The 22,371-nt window shown below is 37.6% G+C and overlaps 3 protein-coding genes across 3 annotated transcripts in view; 2 read left to right on the plus strand and 1 right to left on the minus strand.

Annotated features, from left to right (window-relative positions):
• LOC136243544 (protein EFR3 homolog cmp44E-like) overlaps positions 1-22,371 on the minus strand; it is a 32,010-nt gene that overhangs the window by 1,060 nt on the left and 8,579 nt on the right. The window contains exons 9-19 of the mRNA XM_066035057.1: positions 18,195-18,249; positions 16,993-17,095; positions 15,864-16,000; positions 14,934-15,012; positions 14,184-14,253; positions 12,687-12,845; positions 9,293-9,421; positions 8,695-8,783; positions 5,414-5,517; positions 844-935; positions 744-792 (exon numbers count right to left, since the gene is read on the minus strand). Of these exons, the coding sequence (XP_065891129.1) occupies positions 744-792; positions 844-935; positions 5,414-5,517; positions 8,695-8,783; positions 9,293-9,421; positions 12,687-12,845; positions 14,184-14,253; positions 14,934-15,012; positions 15,864-16,000; positions 16,993-17,095; positions 18,195-18,249 (1,066 nt within the window). The remainder of the gene's footprint in view (positions 1-743; positions 793-843; positions 936-5,413; positions 5,518-8,694; positions 8,784-9,292; positions 9,422-12,686; positions 12,846-14,183; positions 14,254-14,933; positions 15,013-15,863; positions 16,001-16,992; positions 17,096-18,194; positions 18,250-22,371) is intronic.
• On the plus strand, positions 1,911-4,673 carry LOC136243353 (uncharacterized). Its single transcript, XM_066034872.1, has 4 exons — positions 1,911-1,940; positions 2,100-4,161; positions 4,375-4,532; positions 4,617-4,673. The coding sequence occupies exons 1-4, from the start codon at positions 1,911-1,913 to the stop codon at positions 4,671-4,673; spliced, it is 2,307 nt and encodes a 768-aa protein (XP_065890944.1).
• On the plus strand, positions 20,128-21,447 carry LOC136242449 (uncharacterized). Its single transcript, XM_066033874.1, has 6 exons — positions 20,128-20,329; positions 20,537-20,799; positions 20,851-20,925; positions 20,972-21,091; positions 21,177-21,240; positions 21,288-21,447. Exons 1-5 carry the CDS (start codon positions 20,238-20,240, stop codon positions 21,236-21,238), a joined length of 612 nt encoding a protein of 203 aa, XP_065889946.1. The 5' UTR covers positions 20,128-20,237; the 3' UTR covers positions 21,239-21,240; positions 21,288-21,447.

Here is a 22,371-nt window from a genome sequence, read left to right on the forward strand (position 1 = left end):
TGTAAAGTGGGAAATACTCATATGGTATACAGAACATGTATGGTGCATTACTATACAAATCATTGCTATGTATAAAACTAGAACACCCAACCACTTACAATCAGGGGTGTCAGAGTAAAGTGAAAGTGGTAAGGCTCAGTCCAATGGCAGCTACTCTATTAGGGGTCTATGCCCTCCAGGAAAAATCACATTCTGAAATGCTATTATATATGGCTAGATGGAGGCAATTTTGTGCTGCAATACTGCATGCATGGTGCTATACAGCTAGCTAGCTAGCTACCTGCACAGTCATTGTTAGGGATAAAAGTGAACACTGACCAAAGAGCACCTCTGTCTAAATCTCTATTAATTAAGAGATAAATTATAAGGAATGTTTTACAAGACCGAAGTAAAAAAATATAACACTAATTATTTTTAGAGGCACTTAATAAGGATGAAGTAGACAGTCAGGGAGCTGTTGTTTCTATCAATTATTGCCAATAAATAAAATCTAAGTATAGCATATTCACTACTAAGTTTTGGCTTCAAGTTTGAAAGTTTTTTTTAAATTCCAGCCAAAAAATGTGGTGAGGGTCTGGCCTCATTGGTCACATCTACTCTGACGCCCTTGCTTACAATAGAGCAATTATTTTACTCTAAGTGATATTTGCTTTAATACTTTACTAAGCTTTGTACCCACATTTTATACTATGACAGAGATCAATATACACACTAGCTGCTTATTTACAAGCTACTACACTCACTGATATCAGCCACTATGTCACGGTAGGTTATCTGTTCAGGTTCAACTGGCTGTACCGGTAGATGTCTCTTAACAACAGCACACACTGTATAATCACTTACTGATTCTGTTAGCCTGTAGTCCAGAGAATGTGTTGATTCAGTGTCAGAGCCTCTTCTGTGCTTCAGTAGAATAGAATGAAAACTGCTCCGATCTGAATATGGGTAAACACATGTAGTGCAATATCTTGTTGACAAGAGTTACATGTGTAGGTCTATCCACAAAAATATAACTATTAATTTAAATGAAGTAGGGTTCCAGCAATAAAAAAGTAGTGAAACAAAAGAGATGATGGTAGCTATAAAGAAAAATCCTTACTTGGTATTGTAGCAATGTGCTAAATTAGCATGCTTAGATCGTCCTTCATGTAAGCTTCAAGGCAATGTACTTTGTTTTGCAATAAGTGCTTGAATTTCGGGTGAAATTAATAAGTTGCGGTTTAGTGTACACTACTTCACCATGCAGCCTTCACGTACATATTCTATTAATGAAACATGAGATGATTCAGTGAGTTATTCTGAGATCGTGATGTATTAACCTCCTCAACTAAAGGGATTCCATGTAATTTGTTTTAGTGGCGCTTAAAGCATGTCCAACCTCCTCTGGTCGGTAACCACAAAAGGCACTGAATCTGCTATTGTGGCATAAAATGGTGGCGGTGCACTGCTGACTGGTCAGTGAGGCTAATATTTATAACCATTAATATCTACCACTGCTATGATATAACTGGTAAAAGCACTTTGACTTCATATTCAGCTTGCATAATCAAATTACACTGACAATGCATTTTGATTGCCAACATTGAACATTTGGTGTTTAACACTTTACTGGACAGCCTACCACGTAAATATGACTTACTATGGCTTACTGGGATATAACAACTCATTAAGATTACAGATTTGCATTCAATGAATGCATCAGTCCAACTCTACTCAGTTCACATGCAGTAACAAAAAGACAACCAACTAGCTCACCACATATTTAAGGCTAAATTGGTAAGCTGAGCTGTAAAAGAGTTAAAGCCACATACAGTATACCACAGATTGGTTGTTAATGTGGCAAAAATAGCAAAAACCAGAACAGCAGTAGCAGCAGCAATAATACACAAAGGCATGTAAGAGTGGCAGCTATGTATCAACTGGAGCAACTACTGAGCAAGGTAAGTAGTGTAGTTAGAAAAGGAGCAATGGAGCTTAACTGAAAGGTCCTTACAAACTTCTGGCTTAAATTTCAGAATAGAAAATAACCATATTGGATTAAATATGATATCTACAAAAGTTTCACTGTATATGATATTAAGTACAATATACTATTACAGATGGCATGGAAGTTTCTACTTATAGCAGGCATGGTAAACATTGCCAATTGCAGTATGAACAACTTTCCCAAGTTTGACCCACACGAGAAGACCATTGACTGTACTGATGGTAAAACTGTTATACAAACCTGTGACATAAAGTTTGTAGTTGAGCCACTTACCTCCATGACTTACTACAAGATCTCAAGTGACTTCAGGGAGTTACGTGGCTACAGGACAACTTTTAATTCAACAGGACATATAGTACCTCTGCCTAAAGGACTGGATGTCATAAACCTCCAACCACCAATACAAACTGACGGACACTTTAGACCAATCATAACCATCAATGCTCAAATGCCTGGTCCGACCATCATCGCTCATGAAGGTCAAACACTGAACATAACAGTTTACAATGAATTGAAGAATGTGGAGGGAGTATCCATCCACTGGCATGGGATGCATCAGAGAGGCACACAGGGAGCTGACGGAGTAGCTTATATCACACAACAACCCATTCCACCACATCATAAATTCACTTACACATTTAAAGCTATTCCAGCTGGTACACATTGGTACCATGCTCATAGTGGAGCTCAGAGGACAGATGGAATGTATGGTGCACTGATAGTGAAAGACGCCATACCAAATGAATATGATCATGATCTTCCAGATCATCACACTCTCATATTAATGGACTGGCAAAGGGATGCATCAATTGACTTGTTCTACCCAATAGGAACCAGCTTAAGTTACTGGAAGGAACCGTTACACGACCTACCATATATTCGGTACAACGTTACCAGGGGGCCGGATGGCACTGAAGTAGGACCGATGCCATTTTGGTCAGGTATCATTAATGATAAAGGAAGATACTATGATGAGGACGGCCACACTAAAATTAAACACACAAGCCTGAATTATTTCAATGTTTCACAGGGTGGCAGGTATCGTTTCAGACTAATAGGAGCTCAGGCACTATACGCATACCGCTTTTCAATTGAGGGACACAAGTTGACTGTCATAGCAACTGATGGTAGCCCTATAAAAAGTATCGAGAATGTGGACTATGTCATAGTTAACACTGGGGAACGTTATGATGTAGTTATCAACACAGATGAGGTGACACCAAGGGATTACTGGATATGGGCAGAGACATTAGAGGATGCTATAACCTCAAAAAGTACAGGGTTTCACAATCCCATCAGTAAACACCGAGCAGAGGCTATTCTACATTACACTGAATCCTCAAACAGTGATGTCACAATGATCATTGAAACTAGGACCTGTACTCCATCTTCCAAGTGTAGAGTTGTCAACTGCCCATTTGCACAATATGGTAACATTATGGAATGCATCAATGCTGATCAATTTGAGAGCCTTCTAGATCACACTATCCCACAGTCTATATACTCACCTCATAAAACACTGTTTTATAATTTCAACTTTGATGGAGAAAACTCCACAAGTGGTAGCTCAATTGATGGCATCAATTTTCGGTTCCCTAACAACCCACCGTTGACTGAACACAAGGACTTTAAAGACTCTAATGATATGTGTCCACGAAGAGGTTGTGACCACTCCACTATCACTCACTGTGCCTGTACTCAGGTAATAGATATCAATGATCTGCCAAGAGGCAGTGCTGTGGAGCTTGTCCTAACTAATAGAGATGCTGTGAGTCATCTAGATGGTGCATCACATCCGGTGCACCTTCATGGACACTATTTCTATGTGGTCAAGATGGGTTACCCAGTAATGGACACCAATGGTCACTTTGTGACTGTAAATGATGACATTGAGTGTGTTAAAAAACCACATAACCATCCATGCCCACATGAATTCATTACAGTGGAGAAGAAAAGAAGGAAACTAAAACAAGTTGTCCAGTGGAGAAATGTTCCTGAAGATCTAACTAATGCACCCCATCACAGTTATGCACAGAAAGATACAGTGATTGTACCATATGGAGGTTACACCATCATCAGGTTTACTGTGGATAATCCAGGATGGTGGTTCTTTCATTGTCATATTGAGATTCACCAGTTGGAGGGAATGGCTGCTGTCATTAAAGAACTACAAGGTACAGTGAATTTCCATATACCATAAAGTGTGCATACACGCATGTACACACAGAGAGAGAAACATTGATTTACTCATTCTTTAGATGAAATATCAATATGCTCCCATGAAGTCTGCCAAGCCATGAAAAACACTCCGTGCTTGATGTAAGTGCCAACACATACACACAGTACTAATTGACCACACTGTAGCAGTGCTAACACAATATGTTCAGGAGAGCATCACCATGGTTACTGTTCTGCTGCATATTACTCTTCTGAAGTTAGACAACCTTCAAAGGAATGCACGAGGTGTAAGAATCCAACTTCTCTGAGATGCTTGAAGAAGTGGTCCAAATGCGTCCACAAACAAGATCGAATTGTGTATGGTCAGGTAAGTAGCAGATTATGTCCTTGCATGTTACTCCACACAAGAATGGTACAAGTTTTATATAATTAAATATTGTTCTTTTTGTAGCCCACACAAAGCATGAAGACTGAAGCTAACTTCAAGGTCTACAGTCATCCTTGTTGACTTTGATACTGCACTAACTATACACACACACTTAGAATAGAGACTTTTGATGGTTTAGATCACAGTTAGATGTTACTAAATATTCAGCCACATTACACAATGTCATGCTTGTTTGGGATAATGACTTGTGTATTGGGAAGGATATACTTTAGTAAAGTATATACATATAAGTGTGTGTCATGTTGCTATATTTGCTCAATGTTATAGAAATTACAAAATTGATTTAGAAAATAATAGAAACCTTAGGTCTTAAATACAGTGGCTTTAGTTATCTGGACCCCACTTATCCTGAATCTTTGTTAACCAAACTACGGAAAAGACTACTATATTAGAGTAGTGACTGTTCTGTTAGGGTAGTTGAATAATACTAACATTATACCAATGTTCTTTAGGCTATTTTATACGCACAGTTTCAGAGATATGGACTTTTCAGACTTATGGAACACCCCTGGTCCTAAGGGGTTTGGATAACTGAGGTTCCACTGTACGTTGTGGCAGACAGCCTTCGCAGTAAAGCGGCTATGATATTTTAATATCATAAATACATCCTATTATTCCAATACACACTTCGTGCTGTCACCAGTACTATTACTACTATACATACTATGTAACTATCAGCAATGTGTTGTCTCAGTAAGTACGTAATACACCACAGGGATGGGGCAGTTCAAAATATATTCTATGATTTACAGTAATATTATGGACCCCTTGTTTATAGTGTCTGCCATGACTAAACTCACTGCCAGCGAAGGGAGATGGTGAATTGGTCTCAAGATCCTGTAGCTCAGCTTGTTCAAGGTTAAACAACAGCTCATCATCCAAACCCTCTGAGGGACTTAATGGACTACACAGGCAAAAACACACACATAGCAACACAGACACTAATAATATATTTATGTATGTATGCTTAAGCTAATAATAAACTGCCTAATGAAGAACATAGACTGATGGACTGGACTGGGGTAAGCAATGGCCAACCTGACCAGGCCAAAATGTGATAAGTTTCTGACCAGCACGATTGTTATAAAAATAAAGTGGTTATGCTTAATTACACACAAGTACACAAAAATTTTGGAATTTTCAATGAGAGTAGGGACCATAACACATCGATAAAAAGTACTGAAACAAACTGGAGTAGTGCACAATATTAAATCACAGTAAAACCAATCTATCATACAAGGTGTGGGCGTGGCCCATGAAAAAACATCACCCAAAAACCCACCTCACTTTTCCCTAATGACGATGAAGCAGGTTATGTAAAACTAAGCCCAAACAAGCCTTCAGATCGACCTGAAACGCTTTCAACAAGTTGCTATGATTTTTAAAAAATATATTATTAAACGGAATTTTCTAGTGACTGCCTGACTGAGTGCCTGACTGAGTGACTGACTGAGTGACTGATGCCTTCAGGAAAGTGTAACTCGATAACGGCTAAAGCTACAGGCTTGATTTTTTTACTGTTTGACGTCACTTTGGCCTGAGAGGTGCCTTTTAGCATACCACAGTACATACAATGCATACTTCATGGACTTACTAGTGTCTTCTTTTGTGTCCCATTCATCTTTGCTGACAGCAAAAAGTGTCGATTTGGTGGTAGCACATGATAGATTCCCTTCGTAACAGAAGTCATCTGTGTTTTTCATAGTGGCTACTTTGATTGCAGAGGTGCTTTTCGAACAGTTCTTGATTTGTAATGGTGTGTAACAGGTTGAACTTAACTGACAACGAAGCATAATGGATACTTTACTTTTCAGACAATAATTGGTAGCTGGGGTGCACAGCACCATTTCTTTCTTTTGATGTGGTATGCTTGGGTTCACCAGTTTTATTTTACAAAAGAAGTTAACAAAAGTACACAAAAAACTTTTGGAATTTTCAACTAGAGTAGGGACCATAACACATCGATAAAAAGTACTGAGACAGGCTGGAGTAGTGCACAATATTAAATCACAGTAAAGCAATAAGAAGTGTATATGCCTACTGTGCTGCTCAAATGGAAATGCACAGTAGGGATATAACACTTATTATTGAAAAATTACTGTGTAAAAAACATTATTGTATGTTTGCTACTCACTAGGGGAATTTGAAGTTGGCCTTTACAGAGAGAGGTAGTTTTTCCATACAGGTAGCCATTAAGACACGGGTTCTTTTTCATGACCTCATCAATAAGTGCACCTCATTATAGTGACTATGTCTCAAACATAGCTAAGGTGCACTTTATGACCTCATTAATAATACCACCTCAATATAGCGACCATGTCAAGTACATGGGCTGTGCCTTAGCTATGGACCTACTTGTCATGGTCGCCATAGTGAGGTGGCCTTATTAGTGAGGTCATGAAGTACATCCTAGTTACGTTTAGAACCTACTTGACATGGTCACTATAATAAAGTGGTGTTATTAATGAGGTGATGCACCGACACCACAATTTCACTACCAATCTGATACCAAGTACATTTTAGATGGAAATGGCCGATACCAAGAGTGAATAATAAAAGAGAGAGTATCTAACTTCAGTATGGTCTATCAAAAATGAGGGCTTCAGGTTATTATAGTAAACCCACGCTTATATTAAAGTGTTGATGGAGCAAGTTAACACCCAGCAGTGAAACTCAAAGTAGCTACTTTGACAGATCAAACAAAGTATATTAACACCTCTCTTGTAAATTTGAGGGAAGCCTATGGACTTGAAGCCTTCATTTTTGATAGGCCATACTGAAGTTAGACACTCTCTCTTTTATTATTCTCTCTTGCCAATGCTGGTCGGACACCGATACTTTCCACACTGAGACATAATTCTTGATAGACTAATACATTTGCTAATTGCAGTTTATAAACTGCAGTTTGTAGTTGTGGCCATCAAACACAAGGATAACAATCATCTATGGCTTCAATGAATCTTATTTCATATGGCTTACTGCTCTTTCCACTATACTAATGGTTGGCTTCTTTCAGAGAATTCGTGGCTTATATCAGCTTTTGCTCAATTCTGTTCGATGTGTCACATATGTCACCATCTTGAAAAGCAATTGGATAACATCATACAAAGTATTGGTATTGGTTGGTATTGGACATTTATAGCTTTACCACCGATACCAGTCTGGTACTGCCAAAATAGGGCCAATAGCAACACTAGTATTGGTATATCACTAGTAAGAAGTACACCTTAGAACCTGGCATCATTAATGAGACTGTTGAGGACATACATTAGTCCTAAAGGTGCTCCAATCATTGTATGTCTACTAGATGAATAAAAATTGAAAATTTTAAGAGGGAGAATAGGGATCGCTGAAAAAAGCCATGAAACTAGAAGGGATCGCTGGGGTGGTAATGTAAACCACAAATTCCTATTTTGACTCTCTGTCAAGTTATTAGTTACATGCTCCATCATTTTGAAATGAGTCAAAATAGGAATTTGTGGTTTACATTACCATCCCAGCGATCCCTTCTTGTTTCATGGCTTTTTTTCAGTGATCCCTATTCCCCCCCCTTAAAATTTTCTATTTTTTTATTCATTTAGTTTACATAATCCAGTAATGGATTATGGATGCTTTATTGATAGTGAAGACTGTTGTGAATAGTGTAATTTTGCATTCTGCATAGTAATGCCATCAACATTTCAGTACGCACATGAAACTGCAATGTGCATACAGAGTCTCCTAATATGAGCTAGCATTACTAATAGCTATTAAATTCAGTGCAAGGATTGTTGTCAGATACCTTCTTGACTGCATTATTAAAGTATTTACGTGACTGTTCTATTAGAGTATTTAATAGAATCTGGCATCAATTAACACACCCTTTCCAATTGGCACAACTTGACAAATTATAACTTGTCTAGTAATATGGTTGCACCTTAAAATTTGTCAGCTTATAATATGGCGAAAATGGAAAGTTATGTGTTATCAAATATGGGATATCTAAAAAGACTCCAAGCCTGGTTAGGATCACATTTTATGAACATCAACAAACCTAGTCATATGGGCTCCTCACACATACACAGTACAACAGTCACCCTACCTAGGAGATACTGCAGTGTCTGGAGAGTCAGTACCAAAGAAGTTGTCGATCACAAAATGTGAAGCCTTCTCATTTCTAGCCTGCATCACCTAACAACATAACATACATACATGTTAACAGTGTTCACAAGAACTTATTTGAGCTGTAGCATTTGAACACATTCTTGTTGTCATTATTGTGTATGTGTCAGCATTGTGACATTGTATGTCTTAGTGGACTGGTATTCTTAACAACTAAATTCTCTGCATTGATCTCTTATAATGCCCACTTTACCCCTCATTTCTTTACCGAAACAATTCCATGACTATTATGATCCGAAGAGAACATTAATTTTGACCCTCATCTAATCATACCCTCTCTTATCTGATACTGAAATGACCGTTCAATTAAGAGTGTTTTGAGAGTACATGTGTAGAGTCAGTGTATGTCCTATTAGACTATATGAAGGAACAGAGCTTCAATTGTCACTTATCTAAACACTTATATCACTACCCAAGACCATTGAAGTTCGGAGAGCCATGGGGGTCCACTGTATACACTTCCTTACAGGATTTGATTAAAAGATTTTATTGTCTTTACTCTTTACTAAAGTCCTTACCAAGTTGACATGCACTTGCAGTTTGGGTAGACCAGATACAATGCCCAGTAGATGTAGCAGTCCTCCAGCCATGCAGTGGAGCCCTATCCTCACCCTCGGCTCCAGGAAGCTCTCCTTCACTGCCATCTCCTGTAGAACAACCATAACACAGGTGCATTTCTGTACTGTGGAAAGGCATACATCAAGCTTTTTAAAGTACTCTAGTAATAGAGCAATTGTTTGCTGTTTGATGAAGTTTTGCAGTACAATTCAGTTCATACAATGGAATTTCTCTGTAATGAACAGTGTAGAAATTTGGCACATTTTTCTCAGCATTTTTCCTTCAGAGGTAAAAATGCATCAGTGGGACCAAATGGCCTTACTATGGAGGTATTTGTGTCCTTAAGAGCAGTTCCACTGTACATTAGAAGGTCAATTCCATTGTTACGGACATGCATTCACACACTTCCTCTGCTTACTCTATTAGCACACAGTATTGTTTTACTATACTAATATCACAAGGACATATATATACCTGCCATACCTTTACCATAGCATAGCGTAAAAATATTTTGCTTACTTTAATTGGACAAGAAAAGGATAATATTAAGCATTAGTGGAAACTTCAAATTCCGATACAAAGATTAAAACTCTAAAATTCTGTGAACTATGGGGGTATATTCAACAATGTTTATTGAAGATATTTTCACCATAGAGATGGCTTTTATAATTAAGTGCAAGAGAACTGTTTCTTATTACATATGAAATTAGCAGCTGCTTTATGGTGTTACGGACATACAGCTCTGATTTCAGTTTGCCTATAAGATATATTTATATGCTCAATGCTTAGTGAGGACTTGTACAGTCCACATTGTACAGCTACTATGCATGAACAGTGTGTAGACATGAAAACAGATGGTGTGTATAGTTGTACTACAAATACAGGCTGTATACATACAGGCTGTATACATACAGGCTGTATACATACAGGCTGTATACATACAGGCTATATACATACAGGCTGTATACATACAGCTCTGTATGGTACTAACAAAAACAGTACACTTCTGATCCTGATATTTTTTGGAGGGGGAGGAAGATTGATTAGATGTTCCACAGAATAACTTATTTTAACATTGTTAGTAACATTTGAAGCATATTACAGCATAGTGAGGCATGTGCATATATACATATGTATGGTCCATTCCATTGTTACAGACGTACATTCACAGTTTGTACACATCATTCTATCTTTACACTGTAAAAGAAATATTTTCTGATATAATGTTACAACAGGATATTGTAAAAGTTTTTACATGTTTCAACTGGCCAAGAAAGGGTCATTACTGTATTTAGTGTAATAGGAAATCTCGAAAGTGGGTTGGGAGGCAGAATACTCAGGTTAAGCTAGGTTAGGAGTTCATTCCCTTTTAGAGAGCCCATCTCCTCTTTGGAAATATCAGAGCATTAGCTGAAGCGATTCCAATAACAGTGTCCTAGGTGCATGTTGTACAGCTGTTGGTAGCCTAAATTCTCAAAGCAAATCATGATCAGATACCATCACAACCTGGAGATACACCTTGTACATCCAGTAATTCCAGTCTCTGCCAAACAGCAGATAACGCATAGAAACATCTACAATCAAAGTCACCTGAATACTGCATTAATTTGCTACTTAGTACTTTCCATTTGCCATTAAAAGAGTGTGGTAAGGTGACTAACAACAAGGCTGCTACCAATTGATTCTAGTAGATCTGGAAGAATTTTATGGTCATTCCAGTATAATTGCTTTCTAATCCTATGACCAGAGCTGAACTCAGTTATGTACTTTATTGTTGACAAGAAGAAACAAAGTTTATCATAAAGCCGCTGTACAACATTTGGAAGCAGTATACTGGTGGGTTTCCCATTTATGTTACAGATGTACATTACGGACGTACAAACAAGTTGTACGTCCGTAACACCAGTACTAACTGTTCTTTAAATAGAATCACAATTTTTATGGTATGTAGTTGTGCCTTATTGGAAGCTTATTTATAATTTAAAGTGGCACAAAATTTATAGCAGTGTATCCACTGCTGCAAAAACTTTAGTGTGTATATGCGTTACAGACGTACAGTACAGCATTGCTCTAATTGCTCACCACTTTATAGCACTCCTAAACATTAAAACAAGATTTTTGTGATAATTTCTTGTAAAACATGTGAAAAATGATGCATTAAACAATTATTGACTAAAACGACCTTATCATTTGGAATTTCTGCCCTTTTGAGTTTTAAAGTGTCAAAATGATGAAATTTTGCATTAAAAATGGTTCATCATAATACTGCCATAACTCAGCTATTTTGACCAAAAAAATTTGTTCAATAGTATTAAGTGAAACTACAAGGCATATGAGTATTTATGATTACATAATGGTTTGAAGATCTTTTGGTTTAATTTTTAACTGTGAAGTTTCATGTGTCATGGAATTGACCAGAAGTGGATTCAACAATAGCAAAACAGCATTGAAACCGGGTCACTACTGCTGACCCGGATGACCCACTGACCCGGATGTGACCCGGATTAATTAAAGCCGAAGCGTGCGATAAGAGCTATGTTTTGGCTAGTCTCGAGTGAGCGAGACTACGTTTTGAGCGTTTGATTTGTGTTGAGTAAACAGGGGCAGATTCAGACTTTTAAAAAGGGGGGTTCCGCTTTGGAATTGCAACTTCAGCTTAGCTGTAGGTTGAAGACCAAAAAAAAAAGGTTATCACCTACTGACAATAGCTACCCTTCACCATAGATACCCTCAGTTTTGTGCTACATACTGCACTTACTAATAAATGGGCTTGGCTGAGCATATGTTTGTAACGTGATAAGTGGGCGTGGCTCATGAAAGAGCTACATGATAGCTTTTATAAGTTTCCACGTCGTCAAACGAACAATTTCGTTTCTCACGTGATCCAATCCGGGTTAGACCCGGATATTGTAAACCGGATGACCTGGAGAAAATGTGACCTGGTTGACTCGACACGGTTTCAACCCTGTAGCAAAATACACTTGTCTTATGAGCATAAACAGGAAATAATAGAGCAGAACATAATGGGTAAAATCAAGAGTAAATAATAAATTCCAAGTAGTGAAGCAAAAAAAATAGAATGATGGTAACTATTACAACATAGCACATATTTATATTTCCTTACTTTGGCATTGACCAGGTTGTAACTAGAGTTGTATTATTTCGTAAAGGTGATTTTTGTTGCATATGATATTTCTATGTTTTTAATGGAGCATTTTGGTGAGCATGTTCATTTTAGGGGAGAGCCTTACTAAACAGTACTATGTACCATGCTATTTGATAAAATGGAAGTTCACAGTATAGCAGAGTTTCAAAGCACAATACACCCAAGCTGTAGACAGTGAGTCACATTACCTGAAGTTTCATGATGAGTTGCAGACAATCCTTCAGTTTGTTCTTGCCACACTCCAGCACAGTGACAGCCATCACCTTGTAGTAGAGTGACATGACCTCCTTGTCCACCGATAACAGTTTGGAGTATTGTATCATCATCTTGAACATCTCAGCTCCACTCTAGTCAAAAACAACACTCAACACAGTACAGTACTTATTACTACAGTGATGGTATACAGTGGGACCTCAACTTGTGGTGTTTTGATAATTGGAAAATCCACAGCCATAAAGTCGCGTGTGTATACTATATATAATAGAACAATCACTTTAATATTTGGAGGGGTTCCATGTACAAGTGCACAAAAAATTTGGATTTTTTTAACTAGAGTAGGGACCATAGCGATATAACACTTCTTATTGCTTTACTGTGATTTAATACTGTGCACTACTCCAGTTTGTTTCTGTAGTTTTGATTGATGTGCTATGGTCCCTACTCTCGTTGAAAATTCCAAATTTGTTTGTGCACTTATTTGTTAGCTTTTTTTGTAAATAATAATTAATTATTATGACTGGTGAACCCACGCATACTGCATCAAAAGAAAGAAATGATGCCGTGCACTCCAGATATGTCAAATATCGTCTGAAAAGTGAAGTATCCATTATGCTTCGTTGCCAGCTATGTTCAACCTGTTACACAGCAGTACGAATCAAGAACTGTTTGAAAAGCACTTCTACAATCAAAGTAGCCACTAAATATGGATGATTTCCATTATGAAGGGAATCCACCACGTGCTACTGCCAAATTGAAATTTTTTGTTGTCAGCAAAGATGAATGGGACACAAAGGAGGACACTGGTAAGTTCATGAAGAATGCATTGTACATACTGCGGTATGCCAAAAGGGACCTCTCAGGCCAAAGTGACGTCGAACATTGAAAAAATCAAGTCCGTAGCCTTAGCCGTTATCGAGTTACACTTGTCTGAAGGCATCAGTCAGTTACTCAGTCAGTAAGTAGAAAATTCCGTTAAATAAACTTTTAAAAAGATTCCGTAGCAACTTGTTGAAAGTATTTCGGGTCGATCTGAAGGCTTGTTTGGGCTTAGTCTTACCTAACCAATTCTGCCTCATTGTCATCTGGGAAAAGTGAGGCTGGTTTTTGGGTGATGTTTTTTCATGGGCCATGCCCAAACCTTTGTGGTCCCTACTATATACTGACAGTACACATATACAAAATTTTCACACAACATGGAAAGTTTTGCAGAGCATTGGCTATCTGTGAAATGTATCCTCTATGAGGATGTAACAAAGTAGCATTGAATACATAAAACTGTGGATATTATCTACTCAGCAATTCTATAGTACACTGATACGTAAGCAATAATAACTTACAAGCTTCTATTTATATACATTATGTGCATTTGCAAGAAACAAGTTGAAGTATTTTTAACACCTCAACTGTTGCTGCTGCATTGCACACACACATTTCTCCATACGTAGTTGCAGGGTACATGTACAAACCTGTTTCATGAACCGAGTGGACCCTTCAGTGCCATACGTTAAACTGACTTCTTCAAGGGAACTCCATGATCTAACATGCAGAGAAAATAAACGATAACTTAACTGTGGATAGTGTATACAAAAATGTGTGACAACAACTTAATCAAATTCTACTGTATAAAATTTGGCTATGGTATGAAAAAAGTTATTGTAGTTATCCCTGTACAAAGAACAGTATAAGTGACTCAGTACTAGTGTGTGTGTGTGTGTGTGTGTGTGTGTGTGTGTGTGTGTGTGTGTGTGTGTGTGTGTGTGTGTGTGTGTGTGTGTGTGTGTGTGGTGTGTGTGTGTGGTGTGTGTGTGTGGTGTGTGTGTGTGTTGTGTGTACATGTAAATAACTACAGTAACAGTCCTATGCACTCAAGTAGCTAAGCATAGTAGGGTTTGAAATTCCAGTAAAAAGATAGTACACTGTAATTCAGTGAGAAAATTAGTACAGTGCTCCCTCGAACCTCAATTATCCGAACCTCTATTTTCCGAACACTTGAACAGTAGAATTGACTGCTCTATTAGAGTATTTTGTCTCTAAGATGTATATTCTATTAGAGTATTTGAACAGGGCTCTGTATATAAATGAATGGGCTTTGATTATCCAAACTTTTTGGTCCCAGGGGGTCGGATAATCGAGGGAACACTGTACTTGTTTAATACGATAATACAACACTATTTCCCCATCTGAGTGTTTGTTACATACTTCATACAGTAGCTTACACTGATAGAGGGATCTTGGTTCTGTTGTTGTGATTGTCCAACAGGTACAGCCATATCTCCAAGATGTTAACTTGTAGCACTACAGTTGAGAGATTAGCTGGATAGGGGCAGTGCCAAGATCACTATGACATGTGTATTACCCTTTTCGGATAAATCGTATTTAATTACACTCCTGCGAGTTCAAGAAAATTGCAAAGGCTTTGTTTGTGATGGTTTAATTGAAAATCAGTAGCAAACGAAAATTGCTTCACAAAGTTTTGAAATCACACAATTCACAAAAAGCTGAAATTTGGTGACACATTGGAACATTGTGTACATACCGGGCTCCAGTACATACCGGGCTCCAGTATATACCGGGCTCCAGTATATACACATACAGTATAACATTTGCTAAGTTATCACAAAAGCTTTTGTGATAACTTCCTGATTCACAGTTTTAAAGAAAACCATTTGTGTACATACACTGTAGGCAATGTGCAAGCTACACATGTGCAGACTAACTGTTCAGTTAGAGTTTTTGTATGGTACTATAGTATGGTAGTGAAAAAATGTGTCTAAGCCCATTGTAACAAGTGAACACACTAACATACAACTGTACTGTAGTAATAAAATGCCCAATAGACCTATACATCTACTGCATGCACGGATATTAAGAATGTACACATCTACTACATGTATTACGTGCATTAAGAGGTGATATACACCTACTGTACAAATGGTACGCACTAGTGTATATATATTCTAACACTTAACTTAAAAAATAAGGAAACTAGATCATACCATATGGGGAATGTATGTCAAGCAAACTATTTACTGACATGACAGCAAACAGTGTCAGGTGGATGAGCAGCCTTCACATTCACAACTTTACATCCATACAGTTATATTGGTACATGTGGCATACAGTAAGTTACTACTACTACTACTCACTTGTGCCTTTGGTGACAAACAGTTTTCTGAAAGATGAAAATAAAGTTTCTGGAAATGTTTTAGTCCAGTTGACTGGAGTATAACAGAAAGAGACCTCCTTCAGACACTGTAACAACTGATAGGCCAACATCACTAGCCTGAAAATATACAAGAGAAATAGCAGGTGATAAGACTGTACAAAGCAGGGACTATACTGGTTATTCGAGTAATGAAGGTCTCACCTACTGTACTAAACAAAATGCTTTGTATGAAAATTTACTAGAATGTATCATTGAACATCACAACTGGATTGCAAATACAGTGGATCCTCAGTTACTGTACGCCTCAAATATCCAAATGGCAAATTGACTGTTCTATTAGAGTATTTTGTCGCTAATGTGCATTCTATTAGAATAAGAGCTCTGTCTATAAATCAATGAGCTTCACTTAATCCAAACAAATTCTCTTGTATCAACACATTAGTCTGTATCTAGGAACAAAAGGTGTTCTAATAACCAGGAGTCCACTGAACGTGCATAAAAGTTATAAAAATCCAAGCAATGTAATGAGTAGCACTCTCAGGCCTTAGGAAGGAAGTAATGATAATATTACCTAGGGCTCTGCAATATACTTATATTTAGTCATACTGAGATATTAACAAAGCCACAGTATATACCGAGGCCCAATACCAAACTGTGATACCAAAATATTGAAAATACCAAATATATCATAGTGGTTAATAGTAAAGTACAAGGAATTAGCATCAAAATAACTGTGTGTTTACAGAATGAGTAGCTGTGCCTTTAGCCTTGCCACTTACTAAATACAGGATGTACCATTCCTATTCAACAGTTGTTGTACAGTATCGATTCAAGGGCAGCACCTATATTTAGTAATACCGAGGTATTATTTACCGAATAAAGATTTTTTACAATACCGCAGAGCCCTAATATTACCAAGAGTAAACTTACAGAGCTGGGCCAGAGCCATTGACAAAATGTAACTATGTCTCAAAACCTTGTGTCATTTTAAAATCCATCTAGTGCCCACCCTGCCCCCTAAAATTGAGCAGGCAGTACTCATCCAATAAATGCTATGAAAGGTGATATCTTTTGGGATGGTGTATGAGTCAATATGTACAAGTATTTACTTTGTGTCTCTCATGTCGTCTGTAGAATGCTCAGGTATGTATGAAATAATTAGAGACATCACATGAGATTTCTCATAGTCTGGTAGAACCTTAGATATATTTCCTAAATGAATACAACATACAGCACACTCAAGTACAAACGTACACATATATTGTATAAATGAAAAAAAATACTATCCTGAAAAATTCTCCTACCATACGTGACATGCATAAATAACACTGTACAGTCTGAACACTGACTATGGGTGTGCAACAGAGTAGCATAAGAAGTGCATCGAGTCCTATGGACAAGGAGACCTCAAAATAACAGCCTGTCATCTGTCATTTTCTGACCCAAAAGCCACAATACAATGACTGACCAAACTAAAAATGGTCTGACATTATGATCTACCAATAAGCATTTAATTGTGTATGTGAACTGGTTACTATTATGCACCAGTGGCCGACCATGTTACATGTTGGTCTGTCATTTTGACAAATCAAGTAAAACACCTTATATTGAGCACTGCATGCAACTCCATATGTACATTGTAAACAGTGAATTCAAGCACGACTGCCATGTACTATAATAAGTAACTTTTAAAATTCCTTATTAGGATATTGTACAAAGGTGAATGCTCACATTACTGATATTGCTTCAGAAGTGAAGTTATGAAAATGAAGGCACATTGGAAGAATGGTAGCACAGGAAAAATAGCGCAGCATCGCTTACAAAATTACTCCAGTAAAAGCTTCTCGTTCAGCTCGACAGCCTTCCCAATTAAGTGGCTTTCAATGCCTACAATGGAGTACTGGTACCACCCTGTGTATCCTGCTGCAATTAAAAATAGTGTATACATTATTAACATAAGACGCCATGTTTGAATTTTGCTTGTAACGTTAATAGTGTATGGAGTTGCATTCTCCATTGTCCATAGGTCTCAATGCATATACTGCATTTACTAGGTTAAACGCAGTGGTGTTTCTTTAGTTCTAAAAATTGATGTGATGACTATTTGAATTTGACCACCACTCCATGCTCAAAAACGATGTTGAAACCCTTATTTTCAAATCAATCAGTGCACCACTCAAGTGCAGCATTGAAGGTGCAGCATTTAACCAAGTAAATACAGTACTTTTACTGGACTACAGTATATGATCTGTTAGATATTGTATATGGTCAACACAGAGCAGTCAAAACATGACCCAATACCACAACTCACCTATTGTAGTGATGATCGCTAGTTGGAGCTTGTACTCCAGTGGGTTGTCTTGTTTCTGTACATGTCAGTAGAGAGACAACAGTAAGGGACACAATACACACACACACTACACACTCATGCAGCAATACTATGTACATACAGGCAAGCGCAATGATATATGTATGGCTATGCAAATGAAACACATGTGATTGGTAATGACACTCACAGTTTTATATGTAAAGCCGAAAAGTTGTTCCTTTACTGCCACCCACTTTTATCACAAGTCTCTGCATGTATGTATTAAAGTAACTTTTGTACCAAACAGAAAGCTCGGAGCTGTCAATGTGTTATATGTGCCATTGCAGTACATTAGATGCAAGAATGTAGAGCACACTTGGTGGTCAAACTGTAGCTGAACAGGTCAGTCATTCAAGCAGAGAACTGCAAGGTCTACGATTTGGATTATCATGTATGAAAGCCTCTCTTTGTCCTAGTTATGTATATAACTTATATTTAAAAATCACTTTACAGCATATGTACGTACTAGTTAAGTGGCTGAGAATGTGGAACCCATTATTCACCACCCACTGCAAGTATCAGAATGGTTTTCTGTGCCAAGCAAAGTGCTAAACACACACACAAAAAAAAATTCGTTTAAAATTTAAGTTTGTAACAGTTATTGCTTTGTTTTCCAAAGAACATTGGAGGCCATGGTGTAAGGCAAACCTGAGTTGAATTCCACTGCAATGTACAATGTAATACTTGCAAACATAAGTTGCAGTTAGGTCAGGGGTTCAAATCCTGCTAGCAGCATGTTTTCTTTATCTTAGCTAACTGTTCTGTTCACAGTTTTAAGCACCCTGAATCTGTCACAGTTTATGGCATATTGGTATATAGTCAAGTTGCTTTCTACAGGGACTCTCACTCTTATAAAGCACATGGCTATTGGTATAACGTGGAATTACGAAGCGGAATTTTACATCCATCAATTTAATCACGTGATTCATACATATGAACAGGAGTCTTAGCATGATGCATTGGTAGGATGAATAGGGTTGTATCTAGCAATATCTTCATTCTAGTACAGTAAAACAGTGCCCTGTAAAAGTGGATGACAACAAGCAGAGGACCTCACAGCAGACGAACCAGACAGGAAACTGGTGACTGTTACACTATTCTAATCATGGTGCATTTATTAAATGAAACTTAAGTGCTCTCTTGATGAAATAGTTATTTCATCCTGGTTGGTAACTGGTGGCTTGTAACATGCACGATAGGGCAGGCACTACCACATAATTTACACAATATCACTGTATTACTGGCACCATGTAACTGGTAGTAGACATAGGTCTGTGCGTAATGCACTTACCCCTGCTCACAACCTTTCACCCTAGCAAAAGGTTAGGTACTACATTTAAGTACACTATTGCACTGGACACGCATACATTGGACATATAGTGCTTTCATCACTAGGTCTCCATTTTTAAGTGGGAATTAAGTCATATTTCTCAAAGTGCATAACATAAGCAATAGGGCAAGTCCTGCACCAAAGGACAGGTGGCAGTGTTACAATTTGATGGTTATTCCAGGAATTAGTGCAATACTAACTCCTTTTTTGTTCATGTTCATTAGAATTGCTATTCCACAAACCATGAGAAGTAAACACAGCAAATCCTTACAGTTAAGTGCACACAAAATCCCAGACTTGATCCTAGGCAAGCATCAAAGGCACCACAACAACTGGGATATAAAACTACCCCTGCTTTCAACCTGAGCTTCAACTACACTGGCTTCTCACCAGGGAAGGGTTTTCTTGGAAGTGATTTCTTGGAAGTGATTTCACACTAAGGATTCATGAGAAGGGAGTCCAAATTTGGAATGATGTTGTTGTGGTATCTACTAATACCACATACCACAACAATGCTTCACACTAACATTTAAAAAGCTTAACTTTAGAAAATAAGTCTAGTTTGCTATGATCACAGGTCTTGGCTAGGGTACAGGTTTTTAATGTAGTGTAGTGAGAAAGAAAATCATATAGCCATAGAATTGGTTTGAGTTACAATGGCTTGTATACATTGTAACCAACCAGTACAGTTGTCAGTGTTGGCACGGGTATTCTCAGGTAGACAGCAGTACGCCTGCAACCGCCAAGAGTAAGCTATATACAATGTGTATATCAATTCATTATGTACCTAAGATCGTGCATGGTGATAAAAGTACAAGAAACATGTAGTGGTACATTCTGAAGAATATATGTTTTTAGTCACTTTCAAAATGCCATACCACAAGAGATTTATGATGCTGTTGCTGTGCAATCTAGAAATTTGCACTAAAAATACATCTATACTGTATGATTTCAGATGTTTGGAAGATCAACAGTTGAGAGAAAGGGAAACAGTTGAGCATCAAAGGAGAGTTGATGAAAATGAAACACTTCGCCTTCAAAATGAAGCAGCAATAGCATCACAGAATGCAACACATCGACAGAGAGAAGATGAAAATCAAAGGCGTCGTCTTCAAAATGAGACACGACGTCTTCACAATGAAGCAGCAATAGCAGTAGAGAGGGCAGCACATCAACAGAGAGAAGATGAACACAAAAAGCTTCATCTTGAGAATGAAAGTAGGTCACACCATTGTACTATTATTGTTAAAGTGGTACTGTATAAATCAGAGATAAGACTACTAAATGAAGCAGAGGACAGAAAGATGACTAATGAGCTTGCTAGACTAAGTCTTGGAGACGACAGTGAGGTATATTTGTACTACTATGTACAAATGCTTGCTTGCTACAGGAGCAAAGCAACGACAACAGGCAGAAGAAAGAAAAAGAGCTGATATGTTGGTAATGCAGGAAAGGAAAAATGAGGAGTTATGCCTGAAAATAGAACTGATCAAATTGCAGAAAAACGAAGGTAATTCTATACGCAATACATAAACGCAAACACAACTATTGAGCACAATTGTAGGTATATAGCATGTATGCGTATTACTTAACAGGCAACACATGCTGGCAGCCAGTACAATGTCGCAATGACTTGATCAATGCAACTAATAACTAAAGGTACTTATTTGATAAATGGTACGCATATTATGTAGTTTACCATACAGGCTTTCTCAAAGGAACCACAGCCAGAGCACTACATGTAGTCAATGACAATCTTTGTTGTTTGTTACCTAATGCACTACCTTATATGCACATATCTATACATGTAATTAATGTAATTTTTTGGATTACTATGATACTGCGATGCCTTACAAATATAATAAACCACATGTACATGAAATATAGACACCTCTGTACTAAACTATGCCATTGTAAAATAGCTTGTAGTGTACTTAGCAATAACTTAATCGGGGCCATTTCTGGTTGCAGGCTTATTTCCCATGTGCTGTGCATTGGTCATCTCAATGGGGCCAATAGTTATGGCAACTTAGCGAAGAGCCTTATCTGCAATTACGTCACAAAATAGAAATGGCAATAGTAGTGGGGGAACTACATATTTATTGGGAGAGTTGACTTGTTTCTTTCGTTTGTTTCAGTGCCTTGTACAACCAGACTTAACCACGGAAATAGCTATGTACATATTTATGAATTCACCACACGACTTGGAACTTGCAAAATACTGTATTCATGATTTGCTATATACCTGTAGCACTGATACAAGCACTGTGCAATGTTAACTTAACACACTCGCCTAATTTACTTAGCTATCTGCGTGTCTATCTCCTCTAGCTTTCTTTGTAAAATCATACTGTCGTAAAGTTCAAAGAGCTTTGTACCATGCAAATACATTATATGTATGCATGCTATCACAGAAATGACATACATGGCAGCACCTAGCCATTTTAGCAGTCTGCGTATTCATTTGATTTAATGGTGATTCAGTTTGCAATAAATTGTGACCAGTACACTGTGTAAATACATTTGACCTTGGAATATGACACATATGGTATCTGTAACCAGTGTGTGCATGGGTAAGCAATTCTCTGGCTAACTGTTAACAAGTGATTACAATACTTCTTGATATTATGAACTTTTACTGCTAAACAAACCACTAAAACTAGACTACAGTTAGCTGTGTGCACCTCTAACATGCAAGACAAGACATTGACAAACCTGAGCATGTGTAAACAAAGTGATGCACATACGTATGAATATAATCATTGAAAAGATGTTAAAACAAAATTTATG

Source organism: Dysidea avara, chromosome 13 (genome assembly GCF_963678975.1).
Source record: "Dysidea avara chromosome 13, odDysAvar1.4, whole genome shotgun sequence".
NCBI classification, from domain to species: Eukaryota; Metazoa; Porifera; class Demospongiae; order Dictyoceratida; family Dysideidae; genus Dysidea; species Dysidea avara.

What these genes read in the sequence shown, in the direction of transcription:
- LOC136243353 (XM_066034872.1), top strand. Translation starts at nt 1,911, where the DNA reads ATGTATCAACTGGAGCAACTACTGAGCAAG. An exon ending in TGGAGCAACTACTGAGCAAG is followed by an intron (nt 1,941 to 2,099) that starts GTAAGTAGTGTA and finishes ATACTATTACAG; the next exon opens with ATGGCATGGAAGTTTCTACT. An exon ending in ATCGAATTGTGTATGGTCAG is followed by an intron (nt 4,533 to 4,616) that starts GTAAGTAGCAGA and finishes TTCTTTTTGTAG; the next exon opens with CCCACACAAAGCATGAAGAC.
- LOC136242449 (XM_066033874.1), top strand. Translation starts at nt 20,238, where the DNA reads ATGGCTTGTATACATTGTAACCAACCAGTACAGTTGTCAGTGTTGGCA. An exon ending in TACGCCTGCAACCGCCAAGA is followed by an intron (nt 20,330 to 20,536) that starts GTAAGCTATATA and finishes GTATGATTTCAG; the next exon opens with ATGTTTGGAAGATCAACAGT. An exon ending in GCTTCATCTTGAGAATGAAA is followed by an intron (nt 20,800 to 20,850) that starts GTAGGTCACACC and finishes TGTATAAATCAG; the next exon opens with AGATAAGACTACTAAATGAA.